General features: G+C 43.1%; 1 protein-coding gene across 1 annotated transcript in view; it reads right to left on the bottom strand.

Annotated features, from left to right (window-relative positions):
• ints9 (integrator complex subunit 9) overlaps positions 1-18,963 on the bottom strand; it is a 62,197-nt gene that overhangs the window by 28,413 nt on the left and 14,821 nt on the right. Inside the window, exons 5-10 of the mRNA XM_072265823.1 lie at positions 15,877-16,016; positions 13,851-13,937; positions 10,184-10,304; positions 8,588-8,722; positions 4,089-4,200; positions 491-671 (exon numbers count right to left, since the gene is read on the bottom strand). Coding sequence (XP_072121924.1) covers positions 491-671; positions 4,089-4,200; positions 8,588-8,722; positions 10,184-10,304; positions 13,851-13,937; positions 15,877-16,016 — 776 coding nt within the window. The remainder of the gene's footprint in view (positions 1-490; positions 672-4,088; positions 4,201-8,587; positions 8,723-10,183; positions 10,305-13,850; positions 13,938-15,876; positions 16,017-18,963) is intronic.

The following is an 18,963-nucleotide window of genomic DNA, read 5'->3' as shown; positions in this document are numbered from 1 at the left end:
TATTCCAAAGGGACATCCATGCATTCTGAGGCTGTGCCCTCTGATCCTAGACTCCTCCACTATAGAAAACATTCTCACAAAGTCCACTTTATCCAGGCTTTTCAATAGTTGATAGGTTTCATTAAGATCCCCCTCATTCTTCTGAACACCAGCGAGTACAGGCCCAGAGCCATCAAATGCTAACCCTTTCATTCTTGTGAACCTCTTTTGGACCTTTTCCAATGCCCGCACATCCTTTCCTAGACAAGGGGCTCAAAACTGCTTACAATACTCCAGGTGCGGTCTGACCTTATAAAGCCTCAGCATAACATCCTTGCTTTTATATTCTAGTCCACGCGAAATGAATGCTAATATTGCATTTGGCTTCCTTATCACTGACTCAACCTGTAGGTCAAGCTCCACAAAATCTTGCATGAGGACTCCCAAGTCCTTTGTACCTGTGATTTCCAAATTTGCTCCCTGTAATTGTGTGTAACTGCTGCACACTTACCACTCCGCAAAGATCTGGGAGAACTCTAGCGAGCTGTTAGCTACAGGAGAGATGAAGTAGAACGGGACACTGGAGAGCCCAGCTGAATCGATGTACTGGTACAGACACTCCATCAAGTCGTATATCACACCAGAAGGATAGCATGGAACCAGGACATTTCCCCCACTTCGAATGGTCACAGCTGAAACAAGGTTAAAAAAAGATAACAGCACTTAAGAGACATTTGGATTCGGGTGGGAGGTACAGGAGTTCCAGGTCTCACACCACCAGCTTCAGGAACAGTTATTACCCTACTACCATCGAGCTCCTGATCCAGGGTGGATAACTTCACTCCACGCATCCCTGAACTGATTCCACAACCTATGGACTCACTTTCAATGACTCTACAACTCAGGATCTCGAGTTATTTATTCACTTCGATTTGCACAATTTGTCTTCTTTTACACTTTGGTTGTTAGTTAGTCTTTGCTATGTATAACTTCCCATAAAATCTATTGTACTTATTTTCCAGCCTGGGGTCCATGTTAATGGTAGTTAATGGTAGGTGTTGGGAACCCTTGGTTTGGAAGGATTTGGACCAAAAGCAGGCAAATGGAACCAGCTGGGTGCTAGCACAGCTGGCATGGGTAAGGTGGACCGAAGGGCCTGTTTCCATGCTATTTTACTCTTTGACTGTATATAAAGTGCGGAAAACCTACTCAAGTATATTGTTGGATTTTGTACCAGAGTGCAGTGAAAAACTTGCACTGCATACTGTTCATACAGATCATTTCATTGCACAGTATGATGAGGTAGAATAAAGTAGAACAATAACAGAATGCAGAATGAGGTGGAACAGTTACAGGGAAAGTGTAATGCAGGCAGACAATAAGGTGCAAGGTCATAATGAGGTAGATTTTTCAAGAATCTCATTATCTCTATAATCTGATTTTAAAGCACCTTTAATGTGGTTCGCATAATTCAGGTTAAACTTGACAGTGAGAGTGAAATTATGGAGCAGTGGTTAGTGCAAAACTCTGCTACAGCTCGGGTGCGGAATTTGGAGTTCAATTTTGATGTCATCTGCAAGGAGTTTGTACATCCTCTCCGTGGAATGCGTGGGTTTTCTCCGGGTCTTCCTGGTTCCTCCCACAGTCCAAAGACAAACCAGTTTCTAGGTTAATTGTTCTGTAATTAAGTTAAGGTTAAATCCGGGGTTGCTGGGTGGTGCAGCTCGTTGGGCATGAAGGGCTTGAGACGTGCTGTACCTCCAAATAAATTAAATAATATAAAGTGCAATAGTTACAGAGAACATGCAGTATACGTAAACAAGAGGTGTAAGATCCTAACCAGGTATATTTTGAGGACTGTTCAATAATCTGATATCAGTAGGATAGAAGCTGTCTTTGATCCTGGTGGTATGTGCTTTCATGCTGTTGTATCTTCTGCCCAATGGGAGAGAGGGGGTAGAAGAGGGGGGTAGGCAATCTTATAAGGCACCCAATATAATCAAACAACCAACGGAACCCATGAGCAATTATCAACCAGAAACTTGACTCTCAACTGTTGAAAACAATATCAATCTAAATCAGGGGTTCCCAACCTTTTTGATGCCATGGACCCTTACCGTCAAGCAAGGGTTCTGTGGACCTCAGGTTGGGAACCCCTGATCAAAATGAACAAAAATTTGAAATTTTAAGGAACACTTCATAGGAAGAGAAAAAGATACAGGAAGAGTTCCGAAGCTTTGGACTCAGCAACAGTGGAACCACAGAATCGAAAGGTCCAGCTAGAGTTCAAGTTTAATTGTCATTCAAACATACACATGAAGACAGCCAAACAAAACATTTCTCTGGGGCTGAGGTGCAAAATACAGTACCAACAGCACATAGCACAATGCACATATAATTATGATAGAAGAAAAACACACAATTACAAAAAAAAGTTAATAATCTAGCCCAAGTCCCCGAGTGTCATGGCCTGTACATTGATGGTGCATGGGACATTGTCCTGCAGCCATGTTTCTATAAGAACAAGCTGCAGCAGCTCCTCATCTTGCGCAAGTGCAGCCACAGCCAAAGGTAATCCAGCCTGTCTTCCTGGGAGTGAACACTACAGAGCCGCACTAACGTGAGGGCCAGCCCACAACCCAGCAGCGCACCACTGGCTCTGACATCTCCTTCGCCAACAGCCGCAGGAAGCAGTGCCGAGGCGCAAAGGCCTTGTGCGCAAAACAACTAAGGCAATGCAGCTCCCCCACCATCAGTTTCGTCAATGAACCAGTGAATCAGAGTGGACGTGGAGAGGATATTTCCTTTAGAGGGGCTGTATAGGACCAGACATACCAGACGTCCTCAGAATACAAGGACGTCCCTTTAGAACAGAGATGAGGAGGAATTTCTTTAGCCGAAGGGTGGTGAATCTGTGGAATTCATTGTCATAGATGGCTGTGGAGGCCAAGTCATTGAATATATCTAAAGCAAAGTTTGATGGATTCTGGGTGTCAAAGGTTATGTGGAGAAAGCTGGAGAATGGGGTTGAGAGGGACAATAAATCAGCCATGATGGAATGGCAGAGCAGACTTGAGGGGCCAAATGGCCGAACGCAGCTCTTATGTCTAATGGTCCAAACCAGGGATGCTTAGAGGTCAGGATGGATCTTTGGAGGATGCAAAGGTAGGTGGATGATGGGTGATTGGGAAAGACTTTCAATTGTTAACAAGTTCAACAATGGATTCAGAAGAAATATTTTTATTCAGATGGTTACAATGTGGAACTTGTCATCAACGAAACGGTTAACGTGAGCAGTATAAATGTCCTTGAACAGCTTCTATCCCACTGTTATAAGTCAATTGAATGGTTGCTTAGTACCATAAGATGGACTCTTGGCCTCACAATCTACCTCGTTATGGCCTTGCACCTTACTGTCTGGCTGCACTGCTCTTTTTCTGTAACTGTAACACTTCATGCTGCATTGTTATTGTCTTACCTTGTTCTACCTCAATGTGTAATTATTTGATCTGTATGAAAAACGTACAAGCTTCTTGTAGGCTGCAAGTGCCTGCAAGAAAATGAATCTTGAGGTTGTATATGGTGACATATAGTTTGATAATGTATTTACTTTGACTAGGTAAGTTATTTACAAAGAGAATGGTAGATGTGTGGAACACCCTGCCAGGGGTGGTGGTTGAGACAGATACAGCAGGGGTATTTAACAGCCTTAGACAGGCAAATGGATGACAGTAAAATGGAGGGCAATGTGGATGGAAAGTGTTAGATTGATCTTGGACTAGGGTAAAAGATGCACGACATCATGGGCCAAAAGGCCTCTGTACTGTTATATATTCCAGTTCTAAACACGGTGCTGGCTGAGGCCAACAAGATGAGCAAGATGGAATGAAATTCTTTTAAGCAGGACGGGTGGACAAAAGGTCAACATCTGTGCTAAATATGTGCTATATTGCTCTTGTTTGGGTAGTTGAGAAGGCAACACAGACCAAAGTATTTAGTTTCAATACTGGAAGTGCTGTAAGATAAATTTCAGCAAAGACACAGAATGAAACATTCTGAGCCCAACGTCCTGGAAGGTGAATCACAACAGTAACCTTCCAATGCATTACCTAAGTTACTGCAGAACTCTCCCAGCATGCCATCGGGGTTAGCAGTAGGGATCTGAGTGAGTCCGGTCAGGATGAGGACATCGCTGTTTTTCAAGGAAGTTTGTTCCATGGGCTGTAAATGAATAACAATACTGTGAAATGTTTCTCCTTACTTGAATTTAGAGCACCTTGACTTGTCTAACGTTTATCATCCAAATATAACATTGGGCTGGATCTTCCAGGGTCTCGGAAGGTGCCTGAGCTCAGCAGTCACCTGTTCTTGGACTACACTGCTTCTTCCAGTGATATCTGGGCTTCTCCAAGTGCAAGGCTCAACTCCCAAAATGACCAGGAAAGCTTCCAGATTCTGCACAGACTAGATGGACCGAAGGGCTTGTTTCTGTGCTCCGTGACTCCATCAAAAATACACATAAAACGTGTACTAAAGGTAACCAGATTAAATCATAGAACATGACTTTGTGCCAAACTTTCACTTTACTCTAACCCTTCCCTCCCACACAGACCTCCATTTTGCTATCATCCACCTGCCTATCTGAGAGTTTTTTTAAAATGTCCCTAATGTATCTGCCTTCACTACCACTCCAACTAATGAAGGCCAATACACCGTACATTTACTTAACCACCCAGTCATCCACCTTCTTAACCACCCTATCGGCTGGCGTGGCAAATCAGACAGAAAGGTGTGCTCATCGTTCCCCGGAAGCCTCAGAACAGGGGAGTCTTAGGTCATTTACTCTACCCCATTGGAGGAATCCACCAGCACAGCACAAGCATCAAGGGCCAATATTCCACTGTTGCAGAAGGCTGCTGTGTGGCCCAGTAAGTAATAAACTGAATTGACTTTATTTCTTACGTCCTTCACACACGAGTAAAAATCTTTACATTACGTCTCCGTCTAAATGTGGAAAGTGCAATCATAGTAATTTATAATAAATAGAACAGTCAAAGTAACATTTAGTACACTCAAATCAGCGTGAGTTAATCAGTCTGATGGCCTGGTGGAAGAAGCTGTCCTGAAGCCCGATGGTCCTGGCTTTTATGCTGCAGTATTGTTTCCCAGATAGTAGCAGCTGGAATAGATGTGGTTGGAGTGACTCAGATCCCCAATGATCCTACAGGTCCTTCTTATACACCTGTCTTTGTAAATGTCCTGAATCATGGGAAGTTCACAACTACAGATGCACTGGGCTGTCCGCACCACTCTCTGCAGAGTCCTGCGATTGAGGGAAGTACAGTTCCCATACCAGGCAGTGATGCAGCCAGTCAGGATGCTCTCAATTGTGCCCCTGTAGAAAGTTCTTAGGATTTGGGGGCCCATACCAAACCTCCTCAACCATCTGAGGTGAAAGAGGCAGTTGTGCCTTTTTCACCACACAGCTGGTGTGTACAGACCACCTGAGGTCCTCAGTGATGTGGATGCCGAGGAACTTGAAGCTTTTTACTCTCAACCCCAGATCCATTGATGTCAATAGGGGTTAGCCTGTCTCCACTCCTCCTGTAAACCACAACCAGCTCCTTTGTTTTTGCGACATTGAGGGAGAGGTTGTTTTCTTGATTCCCACACAAGGAATCCGGAGTTGTCGGAATTAAATGTGCAAGTGGCAGACCCAAGTAGACATTAAATTCAAAAATTATTTGAGAAAAACATGATAGCATGTTTGATTCATGGAATATGCTAAGATTTAATTTGAAGAAACTGTTGGTTTCTCTTAACGATTCAGTCTGTCACTTTATTGAGAACAGTACTTTGTCTAATTTTTTAGTCGTAGTTTACAATACTAACATCAATCTGGGAAAGAATTCCAAAGACAGAGACCATGGATATCCCCTATGAAACATTTCAGCCTTGTTTATTCTCAATTGCCTTTGTTCTTTTCTTCATTTAAAATACACCACTGCTTTACGAATGTGCATTCCTAATCTAACAAAAGAATATGGTATATTTGATGGTTCCTTCTGATGAAGGGTCTCAGCCCAAAACATCGACTCTTTATTCCTCTCCATAGATGCTGCCTGACCTGCAGAGTTCCTTCAGCATTTTGTATGTGTTAATATAGTTTATATTTTCCATTTTATCTGCCTTTTATTTCTCCAAGCACAATTCCAGTCTCATTGATAATTTACCAGTTGGTCTGAATGCATTGTGGAAGTTGTGGCAAAGCAAGAGTTAACATAATGTCTGGACAAGGATAGGTTGTAGATAGCCCAGATAAGAAAGCTCACAAATTTAAAAATACACAATATACCACATGGTCAATGTCTGTGACTGCTAGTCAATTGTGTATAAGAACAGCATTTCTCTGTTCTGAACAGTTTGGTGACGGGGGCCACACTGTTCTCCTTGTGCACAAGTGAAATATGATTGAGGAGCGAGTGTGAGTTTTCAGAGTCCAGTTGATGGGTGATGACAGCACCTCCAGGGCCATTTATCAGGAGTGCTGTGCTCGCAGGGCTCTCAGTATTATTGAGGATCCCACCCATCCATCCAGCACCTTCTTTGACTTGCTACTATCAAGTAGGAGACTCCGATGCACGAGGGCAAGGTTTGTCAGGATGGGAAACAGATTCTTCCCTCAGGCCATTCCGCTTCTCAACTCTTTGCCACATCGTATTCGAATTGTCACTGGATAATTTGTACTGTACCCTACAATAATTTATGCACTTCACTTTGTGTAATTCATTTGTAGGTTTAATTCTTACCTTCCTAAGTCATTGTGTGTTATATGTACTACTGTGCTTTACAACAAGGTCTGTAAAAACGTTGTCTCGTTTGGTGGTATACGTGTATGCAGTCGGCCCTCCGTACCCACGGGTTCCGCATCCGCGGATTCAACCAACCGCGGCTCGGGATCGAAAAAAAACCCACAAGTTCTCTCTCTTTCTTCTTATTCCCTAAACAATACAGTGTAACAACTATTTACATAGCATTTACGTTGTACAGGTTTCCCCCGCTATCCGAAAGTACAGCGTCTGTGAGCGTTCCCAGACCCAAAAAATAACCTACCAAATAACACATAAAACCTAAAATAACACTAACATATAGTAAAAGCAGGAATGACATGAAGCCTATATAAAGTAGAAATAATGTATGCACAGCGTAGTTTCACTTACCAGAAACGGGAAGACAGTGAGCACACTGGAAGGTTCACACATTTTTCTATCATACAGTTCTTTGTAAGCACTCAAAACATCCTGCAAACTGCCCTAAACTTATGCGCCCTTTCAAAATTAAAGTCATACTTCTCTGCAATCATTGCAGCACTGTCAATCGTAGCGAAAATCTCACACAGTTCAAAGCTATGGCGGCTTGACGCTGAACGCTACTTTTGCTTTTAGCCACTCTCACTGCTCGGGGTTTGCGGAGATGCGTCTGTACTGAACACGTACAGACTTGTTTTTCCTGTCATTATTCCCTAAACAATACAGTCTAACAACTATTTACATAGCATTTACATTGTATTAGGTATTATAAGTAATCTAGAGGTGATTTAAAGTATACAGGAGGATGTGCGTAGGCTATATGCAAATACTATGCCATTTCATATACAGGACTTGTGCATCTGCAGAATTTGGTATCCGTGGGGGGGTCCCGGAACCAATCCCCCGCGGATACGGAGGGCCGATTGTATAGCTAAATGACAATAAATTTGACTTAATTTGCTGTGAAGGATTCCCAGGACCATGACTTCAATAGGTACATTTAATGTCAGAGAAATGGCTTTATCCAGTTACTAACATCTAATAAACACCAACCTCTTTACGCCACCTCTACTAGTGATTAACCCCAAAGCGTGAACTATGCTGCCCAAGCGACAAATCCTTCCTGAGGAAACTAAAGAAATTCTGCGTGTCCCTCTTGACTTTAAGATGATTGAAGGAAAGTTGGGGGGGGGGGGGGGCCGATGTCAGAGGTAAGTTCTTTACACCGAGAATGGTGGGTGTATGGAACACCCTGCCGGGGTAGTGGTAGAGGCAGATACATTAAGGGCATTTAAATAACTCTTAGACAGGCATATGGATGATAGAAAATTGAGGGCTAAGTAGAAAGGAAGGATTAGATTAATCTTAGCAGGTTAAAGGGCCGACACAACAACGTGGGCTGAAGGGTTTATACTGTGCTGTAGTGTTCTATGAACTATAATGATTTAGGATTATTAATAGACCCCTGAACTTCAGTAAAAGGTACTATTCACTTACCTTGGGATAACCCCGTTAGCGTAGGTCCTATGAAAACATTCTGGACATATGCGTCATTGTTATCCCACTCTCATGAAGTTCTTGAACGGACCTCTCGCATGACAAGATAGACTCTTGGCCTCACAATCTATCTTGTTATGCCATTGCACTTTATCGTTTACCTGTACTGCGCTTTTCAGTAGCTATTACACCTTATTCTGCATTGTTACTGTCTTACCTTGTTCTACCTCAATGTACCGTGTAGTAGAATGGGGGATAAAAGTGTGCAGAATGCAGCTTAGTCTCCAGTTGTTAATAGTTACCTGTGGGTGGGTGGTGAGAAGCGAGGACCCCGAAACATAGGCCACTTTCTCGTAGTGCGACTGGATGATCCAATTAGAACTTCCCAGACAGTAGCCCGAGCTGAGGGGAGTGATCTGTACTGCACCGAAGAGCTCCTGACATTTCACAGAAACACAGAATTTTAACTTGCAATGTACAAGGTAGATTTAAACATACACTCAGTGACCATTTTATTAGGTACAGGAGTGGAACCCTTTGTGGTCTTCTGCCGCTGGAGCCCATCCACTTCAAGGTTCAACATGTTGTGCGTTCAGAGATGCTCTTCTGCACACCACTGTTGTAATGTGTAGTTATCTGGGTTGTTGTCACCCTCCTGTGAGCTTGAACCAGTCAGGCTATTCTTATCTGACTTTGTTCATTAACAGGACATTTTCACTCACAGAACTACTGCTCACTGGATTTTTTTTTTTGGTTTTTCGTACTGTTCTCTGTAAACTCTAGAGACTGTTGTGCATGAAAATCTCAGGGCAGCAGTTTCTGAGATACTCAAACCAATCTGTCTAGCACCAACAATCATTCCATGGTCAGTCACGTCCATCACATTTCTTCCTCATTCTGATGTTTGGTCTGCACAGCAACTGAACCTCTTGACCATGTCTGAATGATTTTATGCATTGAGTTGCTGCCAATTATTGGCCGATTTGTATTAACAAGCAAGTGTAAAGGTGTACCTAATGAAGTGGTCGCTGAGTCTATTATTGGTTTCAACCCCTAAACGCTTTCTCCCCTGCCCACGACTGCAGTGATAATCACCCTTACCTCCAACACACAGACACACACACACACAGCCATGGATGATTAAAATGGGGCAAAATATTGAGCAGGCTGTTCAGCCAAAAATCTTTTATTGATGTCCTCACTCCAAATCCACCTCTATATACTGTACGTTCCTACAGTCATCATTTGATAGTGATCAACAAATTGAAATCAGGTAATTTTCCCTGTCTCCTGCATGGTGACATTGAGGTGAATTGTACCATCCCTTCTCGTTCTGTGACTAAGATCTGGTAACTGGTACAAATCGAGAGTTATACCTTGACCTGTTTATTCCAATTCAGAACATAATATAAATATTTCTAAAAGTGATCTGAATCCAGGTGAAAATTAGCTCAATCTGCTCCAGAAATAAAGCCATTGTCAAATAAGTGACCAAGTTCAGTGATTTGGAGTCAATTCCCAATGCAAGGAGTTTGTACGTCTCCCCGTGACTACATGGGTGTTTCCCCCAAGTGCTTTAGTTTCCTCCCACACTCCAAAGACGTACTGGTTAGGGTTAGTGAGTTGTGGCCATGTTATGTTGCCGCTGGAAGCACAGCGACACTTGCGGCTGCTCTCCGCACAATCCTCAAATTGTGTTGGCCCTTCACATAAATGATGCATTTCACTGTACGATTTGATGTACACATGACAAAGTTAATCTTTAAACCACAGAGCAAAGAAATCAGAGAAGTGCTAATTCAGTCTTTCTCTTCTTGTTGTTGCCAGCTTTGCAAAACATTTTTGCAGTTTTTTTTCCTTCTCTCAAGTGATTAATTTAACGACAGAGCGGTACTTACTATTTTCTGAGAATACCCCACGAGCTGAACTTTACTCAGGGCCAAGTTGACCTCTGCCATTGTGTAACAGCGCCTCCAAGTCAAAACCTCCACAGCATCTTTTAGAGGAGCAGGCAAGTGTCTGGAAACAAGAATATAACCCTTTGAGAAACAGCAAAAGAACATTCAGGAGCAGCTGTTTATCCTGAGAACAGAAAATGTGGACCTTTGTTAAGGGTACCAAAAGTCATGGGGAGAAGACAGGAGAATGGAGTTGAGAGGGAAAATAAATCAGCCATGATGGAATGGCTGAGCAGCAGATTCAACGGGCAAAATGGCCTAATTCTATTCCTACGTCTTATGGTCTTTCAAAAAGTAATAGCAGACATTTATCACTAATGGATTGAAGACAAATTCACAAAAATGAAAGAATTTAAGAATTCGTTGATGTGGACCAAATGGAAGCACTGTGTAGAGTAAGAGTTTCCAACTTGGGGTCCACGGACCCATTAGTTAATGGGAGGGGTCCATGGCATAAAAACATTGGGAACCCCTGGTGCAGAGCATAAGCTATTAGACACTCACAGGTGCCAATAAGAAGAAATGATATGCAAGTGAAGTGGCTCTCGTAGGAGCAGGCATTGTTGGAGCGGACAGTGTAAGAGTGGGCAGGCTTAGGCTCAACAAGCTGAGGTGAGAACAAGCTTGGGCAAGCACAAGTGGAGGTTCTATGCAAGTTTTTCGTAAGTTCTTTTTTCTGTTAGTACGTTGTTAGTGCGCTGAGAATGGGTCCAGAGTTAGTGGTAAGTTCTTTGTGTGAGATGTGGGAACTTTTGAGAGACCTCCAGAATCCCTGATATCTACATCTGCATGAATTGCAGCAAACTGCAGCTTCTTAGAGACTGTGTTAAGGATCTGGAACTGCAGCTTGATGACGTTTGGCTCATATGGGATAATGAGGTGATAGGAGATAGAAAAAATCATGGAAGATTTCAATATGTAGGTAGATTGAAATTGGATTTTCAGGAGACCCTTGAGGGCCTTCAGAAGGTGCCGCACACGAGGCTGCTTAACATGGGGCAGCACAGTTGTGGAGAAGAGGAGGAGGAGGGAGGAGATGAGCAGTGTGGAGAAGAGGAGGTGGAGGGAGGAGATTGTCAGTTGTGGAGAAGAGAAGGAGGAGGGAGGAGATGAGCAGTTGTGGAGAATAGGAGAAGAGGAGGAGGAGGAGGGAGGAGATGAGCAGTTGTGGAGAAGAGGAGGAGGAGGGAGGAGATGAGCAGTTGTGGAGAACAGGAGGAGGAGAGGAGGAAGAGGGAGGAGATGGGCAGTTGTGGAGAAGAGGAGGAGGAGGAGGATGGAGGAGATGAGCAGGTTTGGAGAAGAGGAGGAGGAGGATGGAGGAGATAGGCAGTTGTGGAGAAGAGGAGGGGAAGAAGATAACCAGAATGGGGAATGAGAAAAGGGAGAAGGATGGAGAGGGGGAAATTACTGGAGAGTTGGAGAAATCAATGTGCACTTTATTGCAGATATTCTTTCCATTTCTTGATGATTGTCTTAACTGTACTCCATACGATATTCAGTGACTTGGAAATTTTCTTGTATCCATCTCCTGACTTGTGCTTTTCAATAACCTTTTTGTGGAGTTGCTTGGTGTGTTCTTTTGTCTTCATGGTGTAGATTTTGCCAAGATACTGACTCATCAGTCGTTAGACGTTCCAGATACAGGTATATTTTAACTACAGACAATTGAAACACCTTGACTGCATACTGATCTCCAAAAACAGTTCTCCATTTAAATAATTATGTGATTTCTAAAACCAGCTGGCTGCACCAGTGATGAATTGGCATGTCATATTAAAAGGGTGGGGGGAGGGGGGTGAATACTTATGCAATCAATTATTTTGTGTTTTAAATTTGTAATTAATTTAGATCACTTTGTAGAGATCTGTCTTCACTTAGACACAACAGTCTTTTTTTTCTGTTGATCAGCGTCAAAAAAAGCCAAATTAAATCCACTGTGATTAAATGTGTAAAACAATAAAACATGAAAACTTCCAAGGGTAGTGAATACTTTTTATAAGTGCTGCATGTAAAGGTTTAGTCAGGGTGTCAAAGGTTACGGGGAGAAGGCAGGAGAATGAGATAATAAATCAGCCATGATGGGATGGCAGAACAGATTCGATGGGCCAAATGGCCTAATTCTGCTCCCACGTCTTCTGGCCTTTCCAGAAGTAACAGTTGAGATTTATTACACTGATGCACAGAAGATTAACACAGAAAGAACAAAAGAAATTGAGGATTTGTTGATGCGGATCGCACAGATGCACTGTGGGAGATCTGTGTCAAGCAAAAACACAAGACACGATCTGTTAAGGATAAACATAATCACTGCAACGTTTCGGTACACACTGCATGCTGACTGTAGCGGGAGAGGATGTTGAACTGAAGGATCCTGTACCAGCTCTGTGGGTGCACACTGGACGTGCTGAATGTTCTTGGGATTAGGGAACAAGATGGCTGTTAGGAAGTCCAGAAACAGCAATCCTCAAAAAGGATCTGATTACAGTCTCCAACCCAGGAAAAGTCTATAATGTTAATGATATTTTTCTACGCAGTAAGTTCATAGATAGATGTATCTTGAATATCCGCAAAATATTCAACCTATTTGTGGGATGCCAAAGGAATGAAAAATGTCTGTATAGTTGCCAAGTACGGAAAGAATATCTTGAGGGGAATCTGAAGGGAAACATCTTCACTCAGAGAGTGATGAGAGTGTGGAATGAGCAGCCCGCAGAAGAGGCAGGTGCAGTTTCAATTGCAACATTCGAAGGAAGTTAGGATAGATATATGGACAGGAGGGGTTTGGAAGGATATGGTCTGGGTGCAGGTTGACGGAACTAGACAGAAGATCAGGTTGGAATGGATTTGATGGGCTGAAGGGCCTGTTTCTGGGTTGTAGTACTCTATGTGCAATAGAGAAATTAAATATCCAAACGTGTGATTATAGTCATCTTACAGACACTGACTGGTTTTCCCACACCGTAAACAGTAACTGGAGAATTCTTTTACTTCCCTGACCCCCAGCAACATGATCACATATACCACTGTGTTCCTTCAATTATAATATGGGAAGTTACTCAACCACAGGCACTTTTACAACATCAAATCACCCCTCCGAGTGGGCAGAAACACGGAATGCATTTGTAAAACACATTCAGCAGGTCAGGCAGCATCTATGGAGACATTTCAGGGCCCTGACGAAGGGTCTCAGTCCAAAATGTCAACTACTTATTCCTCTCCATAGATGTGGTTCTGACCTGCTGCACTCCTCGAGCATTTCGTGTACTGGACTCTGGATTTGCAGCATCTGCAGATATTCCTGTGGTCATAAGACCATAAAATATAGGAGCAGAATTAGGCCATTTGACCCATCGCGTCTGCTCTGCCATCTCATCATTGTTATCCATTTCCCTCTCAACCCCAATCTCCTGTCTTCTTCCTGTATCCCTTCATTCCCTGACTAATCAAGAATCTATCAACCTCCGCCTTAAATATATGATGCACTTGTAAACAAGTGAAAAAGGGATTTAACAATAATTGTGAAGGTGTCAAAATTAGGGGACTAAACTATCAAAATGAAGGCAAATTATATAGTATCAGCCGAAGAAGGTTTTACTCACTGCACCTGAACATTTCCTGGTTCTTCCACAAGGTGGCAGACTGTGGCTTAGGCACACGCTCCATAAAGTTCACTAGCTCCTCCATGAGTAACCTGTTGTATATAAACATATTTGTGAAACGTAAGAATTACCAACTGCGTTCCCACATGTTGGCGCGAGTATTTATATAGCCGCTGCCTTTAGATTTCAGATCACTGATCCGTTGATAGGACAATCCCATTGAAAGAGCTCGTGTGTGAATATGGTGAAGTGCAGACACTTCATTTCTATTACTAGTTTGTTATTGTCATGTGTGCTGAGATAGAGTGAAAACCTCTTCTTTGAAAAAAACAGAATAGAAGACAGTGTCACAGCAGCACAGAAGCGTAGTGCTCAGTGCAATGGCTATACAGTGCCAGTGTTTGATTGCCTGTAGAGAGTTTACACACACTCCGCATGAACATGTGGGTTTCCTCCCACAGTCCAAAGATACACAGTTAGGGTTGGTGAACTGTGGGCATGCTGGAGGCGTGACCACACCGGCATGCTGCCTGCAGCTCTGTCCGACTGTGCTGGTTGTTTCTGCAAATGACACATTTCACTGTGTCTTTCGATGTTCCAACGTGCACGTGACAAACAAAGCAAATCTCTAGCTGCACTGATAGTGCATTGCAGGTAAAGAAATGAAAAGGAAGAGCCTAATAAGGTAGATCAGGAAAATACGAGTTCATGGAGGACTATCCCAAGTTTGATGACAGTGGAATAGGAGCTGTCCTTTATATCTGCATTAGGCTTTTGTATCTTCTGCCCATTAGGACAGAGGAGAATAAGAATGACCGGGATGCGAGGGGCCCTTGATGCTGTTGGGTACTTTACCGATGCAGTGAGAAGTGTAGGCAGGGTCAATGGAGGGGAGGCTGGTCTGCATGAAAGACTGGGCTGTGTTCATAACTTCCTGCAATTTCTTACTCTCTTGGGCGGACACTTGCCATTCCAAGCCGTGATGGTAACTTTGATTTCCAATTTCTCTTTCTACAAAGGCTGCCTGATCTGCGAAGTGGATTCAGCCCAGTACATCAGGGGTAAAACCTCCCAACCATTGAGCACATCTACATGAAATGTTGCCGTATAAAAACAGCATCCATCAAAGATCCTCACCACCCAGGCCATGCTCTCTTCTCACCTCTGCCATCAGGTAGAAAGTACAGGAGCCTCAGGACTCGCACCACCAGGCTCAAGAACAGTTACTACACCTCAACCATCAGGTTCATGAACAAAAGGGGATAACAACATTCATTTAAGGACTCTTTTATCTTGTTATTTCATGCTTGTGATTTATTGCTATTTACTTATAGCTGCATTTGCACAGTTTGTTTATTGTCTACAGTTCCTGAGGCTTACAGATCCTGTCCTATAGGTTTGCTAAGTATGCCCATAGAGAAAAGAACCTCAGGGTTGTATGTGATGACATGTACGTACTCTGATAACAATTTTTATTTTGAACTTTAAGCGCTCATACTTCCAGTATCTGACTTCAACCCCTCTCACCACACAGGAGAATAGTAAACGCTGTCAGAGCAGCCAGGATAATTAAGGACACGACCCACTCAGCCAACACACTTTTCGTCCCTCTTCCCTCCGGGAGAAGGCTCAGGAGCTTGAAGACACATACGGCCAGATTTGGGAACAGCTTCTTTCCAACTGTGATAAGACTGCTGAACGGATCCTGACCCGGATCTGGGCCATACCCTCCAAATATCCGGACATGCCTCTCGGTTTTTTTGCACTACCTTACTTTCCATTTTCTATTTATGATTTATAATTTAAATTTTTAATATTTACTATTGATTTGTACTCCAGGGAGAGGGAAGCGCAGAATCAAATATCGCTGTGCTGATTGTATGTTCTAGAATCAATTGCTTGGCGACAATAAACTATAAAGTATTTGTGCAGTAAGATCCCAGCGAAGGTCAAAATCTTTAAAAAGATGGGAAGGAGATAGTTCTGGCAAAAATAAATAAGTTTTTTTTAAAAAAGAGCTGAAACACATACCTTCCGATCTGCATTGTGGGTTCTGTTGAATACACTGTCCCAGTGAAGCCAGTGTGCTCCGTGATGTAGGGTAAAGCCATCATGCAGTGATAATTTGATATCAGGATCACATCTACAGTGGACAAGTCCAACAACTCCGTCTGTAAAGGCATTTGTGAATGGAAATAGATTTACAAAGCCACTAAGTAAAAAATATGGTTTTGGTAAGAACACAGTAGATTTACATCACAAAAGAACAGTGATATTTTGGTTATTAGCCACATAAAAATACAGCTTATGTTTTAAAAATTATATAGTAATAGATCCCCACCATTTGATTCGTTTGGAAGTGACGTACAGGGAAGATTAACATGGAGCAGTATAGCAGAGTAACAGGCCCTTCAGCCTATGATGTCTGTGCTGAATATGATACCAATTTAAGCTGCCCAAAGCGCCTTTAAATCACTCACTTCGGGCAGACAGGGCTTCTCAGCTGACCTAGGAGATGTTCCTTCTCCTCGATGAGCCGCTGACCACATTTTTTGTGGCCCCACAAAATCACACAGAGTCTTCCCCAAACCAAACCACGAGATCCACAATCTGCTGAGGGCCAGATCAGAGACATTCAAGTCCAGTGACCAAGAAAGATGCAAGAGATCCAGGTATGATCTCTGGAAAGCCATGTCAGGGGCGAAGTGGCAACTCCGGACTCCAGACTAAACGAAGTAAAAAAAAAGGATGCTCGACAGTTATGGCAGGGCTTGAATCCTATCACTTCTTATAAAGTTAAATCAAGAACCATAGGCGACAACAGGGCTTCACTTCCAGATAAGCTCAAAGCCTTCTATACTTGCTTTGACCATCAAAACACGAACCATCAGGAACTCCCACAGACCCCGATAATCCTGTGATTTCAGTCTCTGAGGCTGCCACGTGAGATTCCTTCAGGAGGGTGAACCCCGGAAAGCATCCGGCCTAGATGGGGTACCTGGCCAAGTACTAAAGACATGTGCTGAGGTACCCACTTGCTTCAAGCAGGCTTCAATTATACTGGTGCCTAAGAACGTGCTAACCTGCCCCAATGACTATCATCCAGTAGTACTTACATCCACAGTGATGAAATATTCTGAGAGGTTGGTGAAGAAGCACATTAGCTCCTGCCTGAGAAGCAACTGGATCCATTCCAATTTGCCCACTGGCACAACAAATTCACAGAAGATGCAATCTCACTGGCCCTCCACTCAACCCTGGAACATCTGGACAGCAAAGACACATACATCAGGATGCTCTTTATCGACTACAACTCTGCATTGAATACCATCTCCCCTCAGAGCTAATAGGTATGCTCTAGACCTTGGGCTGAATACCTCATAATGCGATTGGATCCTGTATTTTTTCACTTGTAGATGGCAGTCAGTTTGGATTGGCAACAACATCTCCTCCACAATCTCTGTCAGCACAGGTGCACAGGCTGTGCGCTTAGACCCCTGCTCTACTCACTTTACACTTCTGTCTGTCTGGCTAAGCACAGCTTCAGTGCCATATTCAAGTTTGCAGACAACACCACTGCCATGGGCTGAACCAAAGGTGGTGACAAATCAGCATATAGGAGGGAGAATAAAACTCTGGCTGAATGGTGCCACAACACCAACCTTACTCAATGTCAGCAAGACCAAGGAGCTGATGATTGACTTCAGGAGGAGGAAACCAGAGGTCCATGAGCCAGTCCTCATCAGAGGATCAGCAACTTTAAATTCCTTTGTGTTATCACTTTGATGGACCGGGCCCAGCACGTAGTACAGTTATGATAGTGCCTCTACCTCCTTAGGAGTTTGCGAAAACTTTGACAAACTTCTACAGGTGAGCGGTGGAGAGTTTAAAGCCATCCACACCACAGAGCACAACTACACAAAGCGTTGTCACACAAAATCAGCATCATCAGGAACCTCCCCACTCCCCAAGACATGCTCTCTTCTGACTGCTGCCATTAGAAATAAGACACAGGAGTCTGAGGACTCTCCCCACTAGATTCACAGTTATTACTCCTCAACTGTCAGACTCTTGAACCAAAAGGGATAACTTCACTTGCCCCATCATTGTAATGATCCCACAACCTACGGAGTCACTTTCAAGGACTCTTTATCTCATGTTCTCGATATTTATTGTTTATTTATTTATTATTATTATTTCATTCTTTCTGCATTTGCTGTCTTTTGCACACTGGTTGAACACCCAAGCTGGCACGGTCTTCCATTGATTCTGTTATGGTTATTACAGATTTATTGAGTATGCCCACAAGAAAATGAATCTCAGCGTTGTATATGGTGACATACATGTACTTTGATAATAAATTTACTTTGAACTTAAGCATTTTTTTAATGTATTAACCTGTACTGCTTTGCAAGTCAACAAATTTTACGATATATGTTAGTGATATTAAATTTGATTCGGATTTTGAAGAATCCCTCCTGGATACACTTAAATTCTGACTCATACAAACCCCTGGTACTAAGGATGTCATGGACAATATTAGGGAATTAAAGTTCATTGGCATCACCGTGATGCCCCGTTCTTATTCCTGAGCCCTACACATACTGTCTCACCTGTTGAACCCTCTGGGAGATCCTGTCCAAGTACGGCTGTGATATTCTCTATGCTGAGAGGTGCAACTCCTCAAATTCTTCTCTATTGAATCTAAGACACTGGAATCCTGGAAAACCGAACTGCCAAACCTGCCCTTCTGTTAACTAACTTGCCTTTAGACTTGTGCTGTACAGCACTAGTCCAGTCAATTCCAACAGACTCAATCCAGATGACCTGAACATCAGACCGCAGCTCTTGACTTAAGGAAAGTCATGCCACAGGGTAAAGCAAACTACTTGTGAATGGCAGCACAAAGAACGCAGTATGGCACAGTACAGGCCCTTGGCACCACCACGTTGTACTCATCTTTTAACCTACTCTAAGATCAAACTAACCCTCCCCTCCCACACAGCCCTCCTTTTTACTTTCATCCATGCACCAGTCTAAGAGTCTCTTAGATGTCCCTAATGTATCTGCCTCTACCACTACCCCTGGCAGGGTGCTCCATGCACTATCACCCTGTAT

The sequence above is a fragment of the Mobula birostris genome, chromosome 8 (assembly GCF_030028105.1).
Source record: "Mobula birostris isolate sMobBir1 chromosome 8, sMobBir1.hap1, whole genome shotgun sequence".
NCBI classification, from domain to species: Eukaryota; Metazoa; Chordata; class Chondrichthyes; order Myliobatiformes; family Myliobatidae; genus Mobula; species Mobula birostris.
This window is presented reverse-complemented; position numbering and strand designations above follow the sequence as displayed.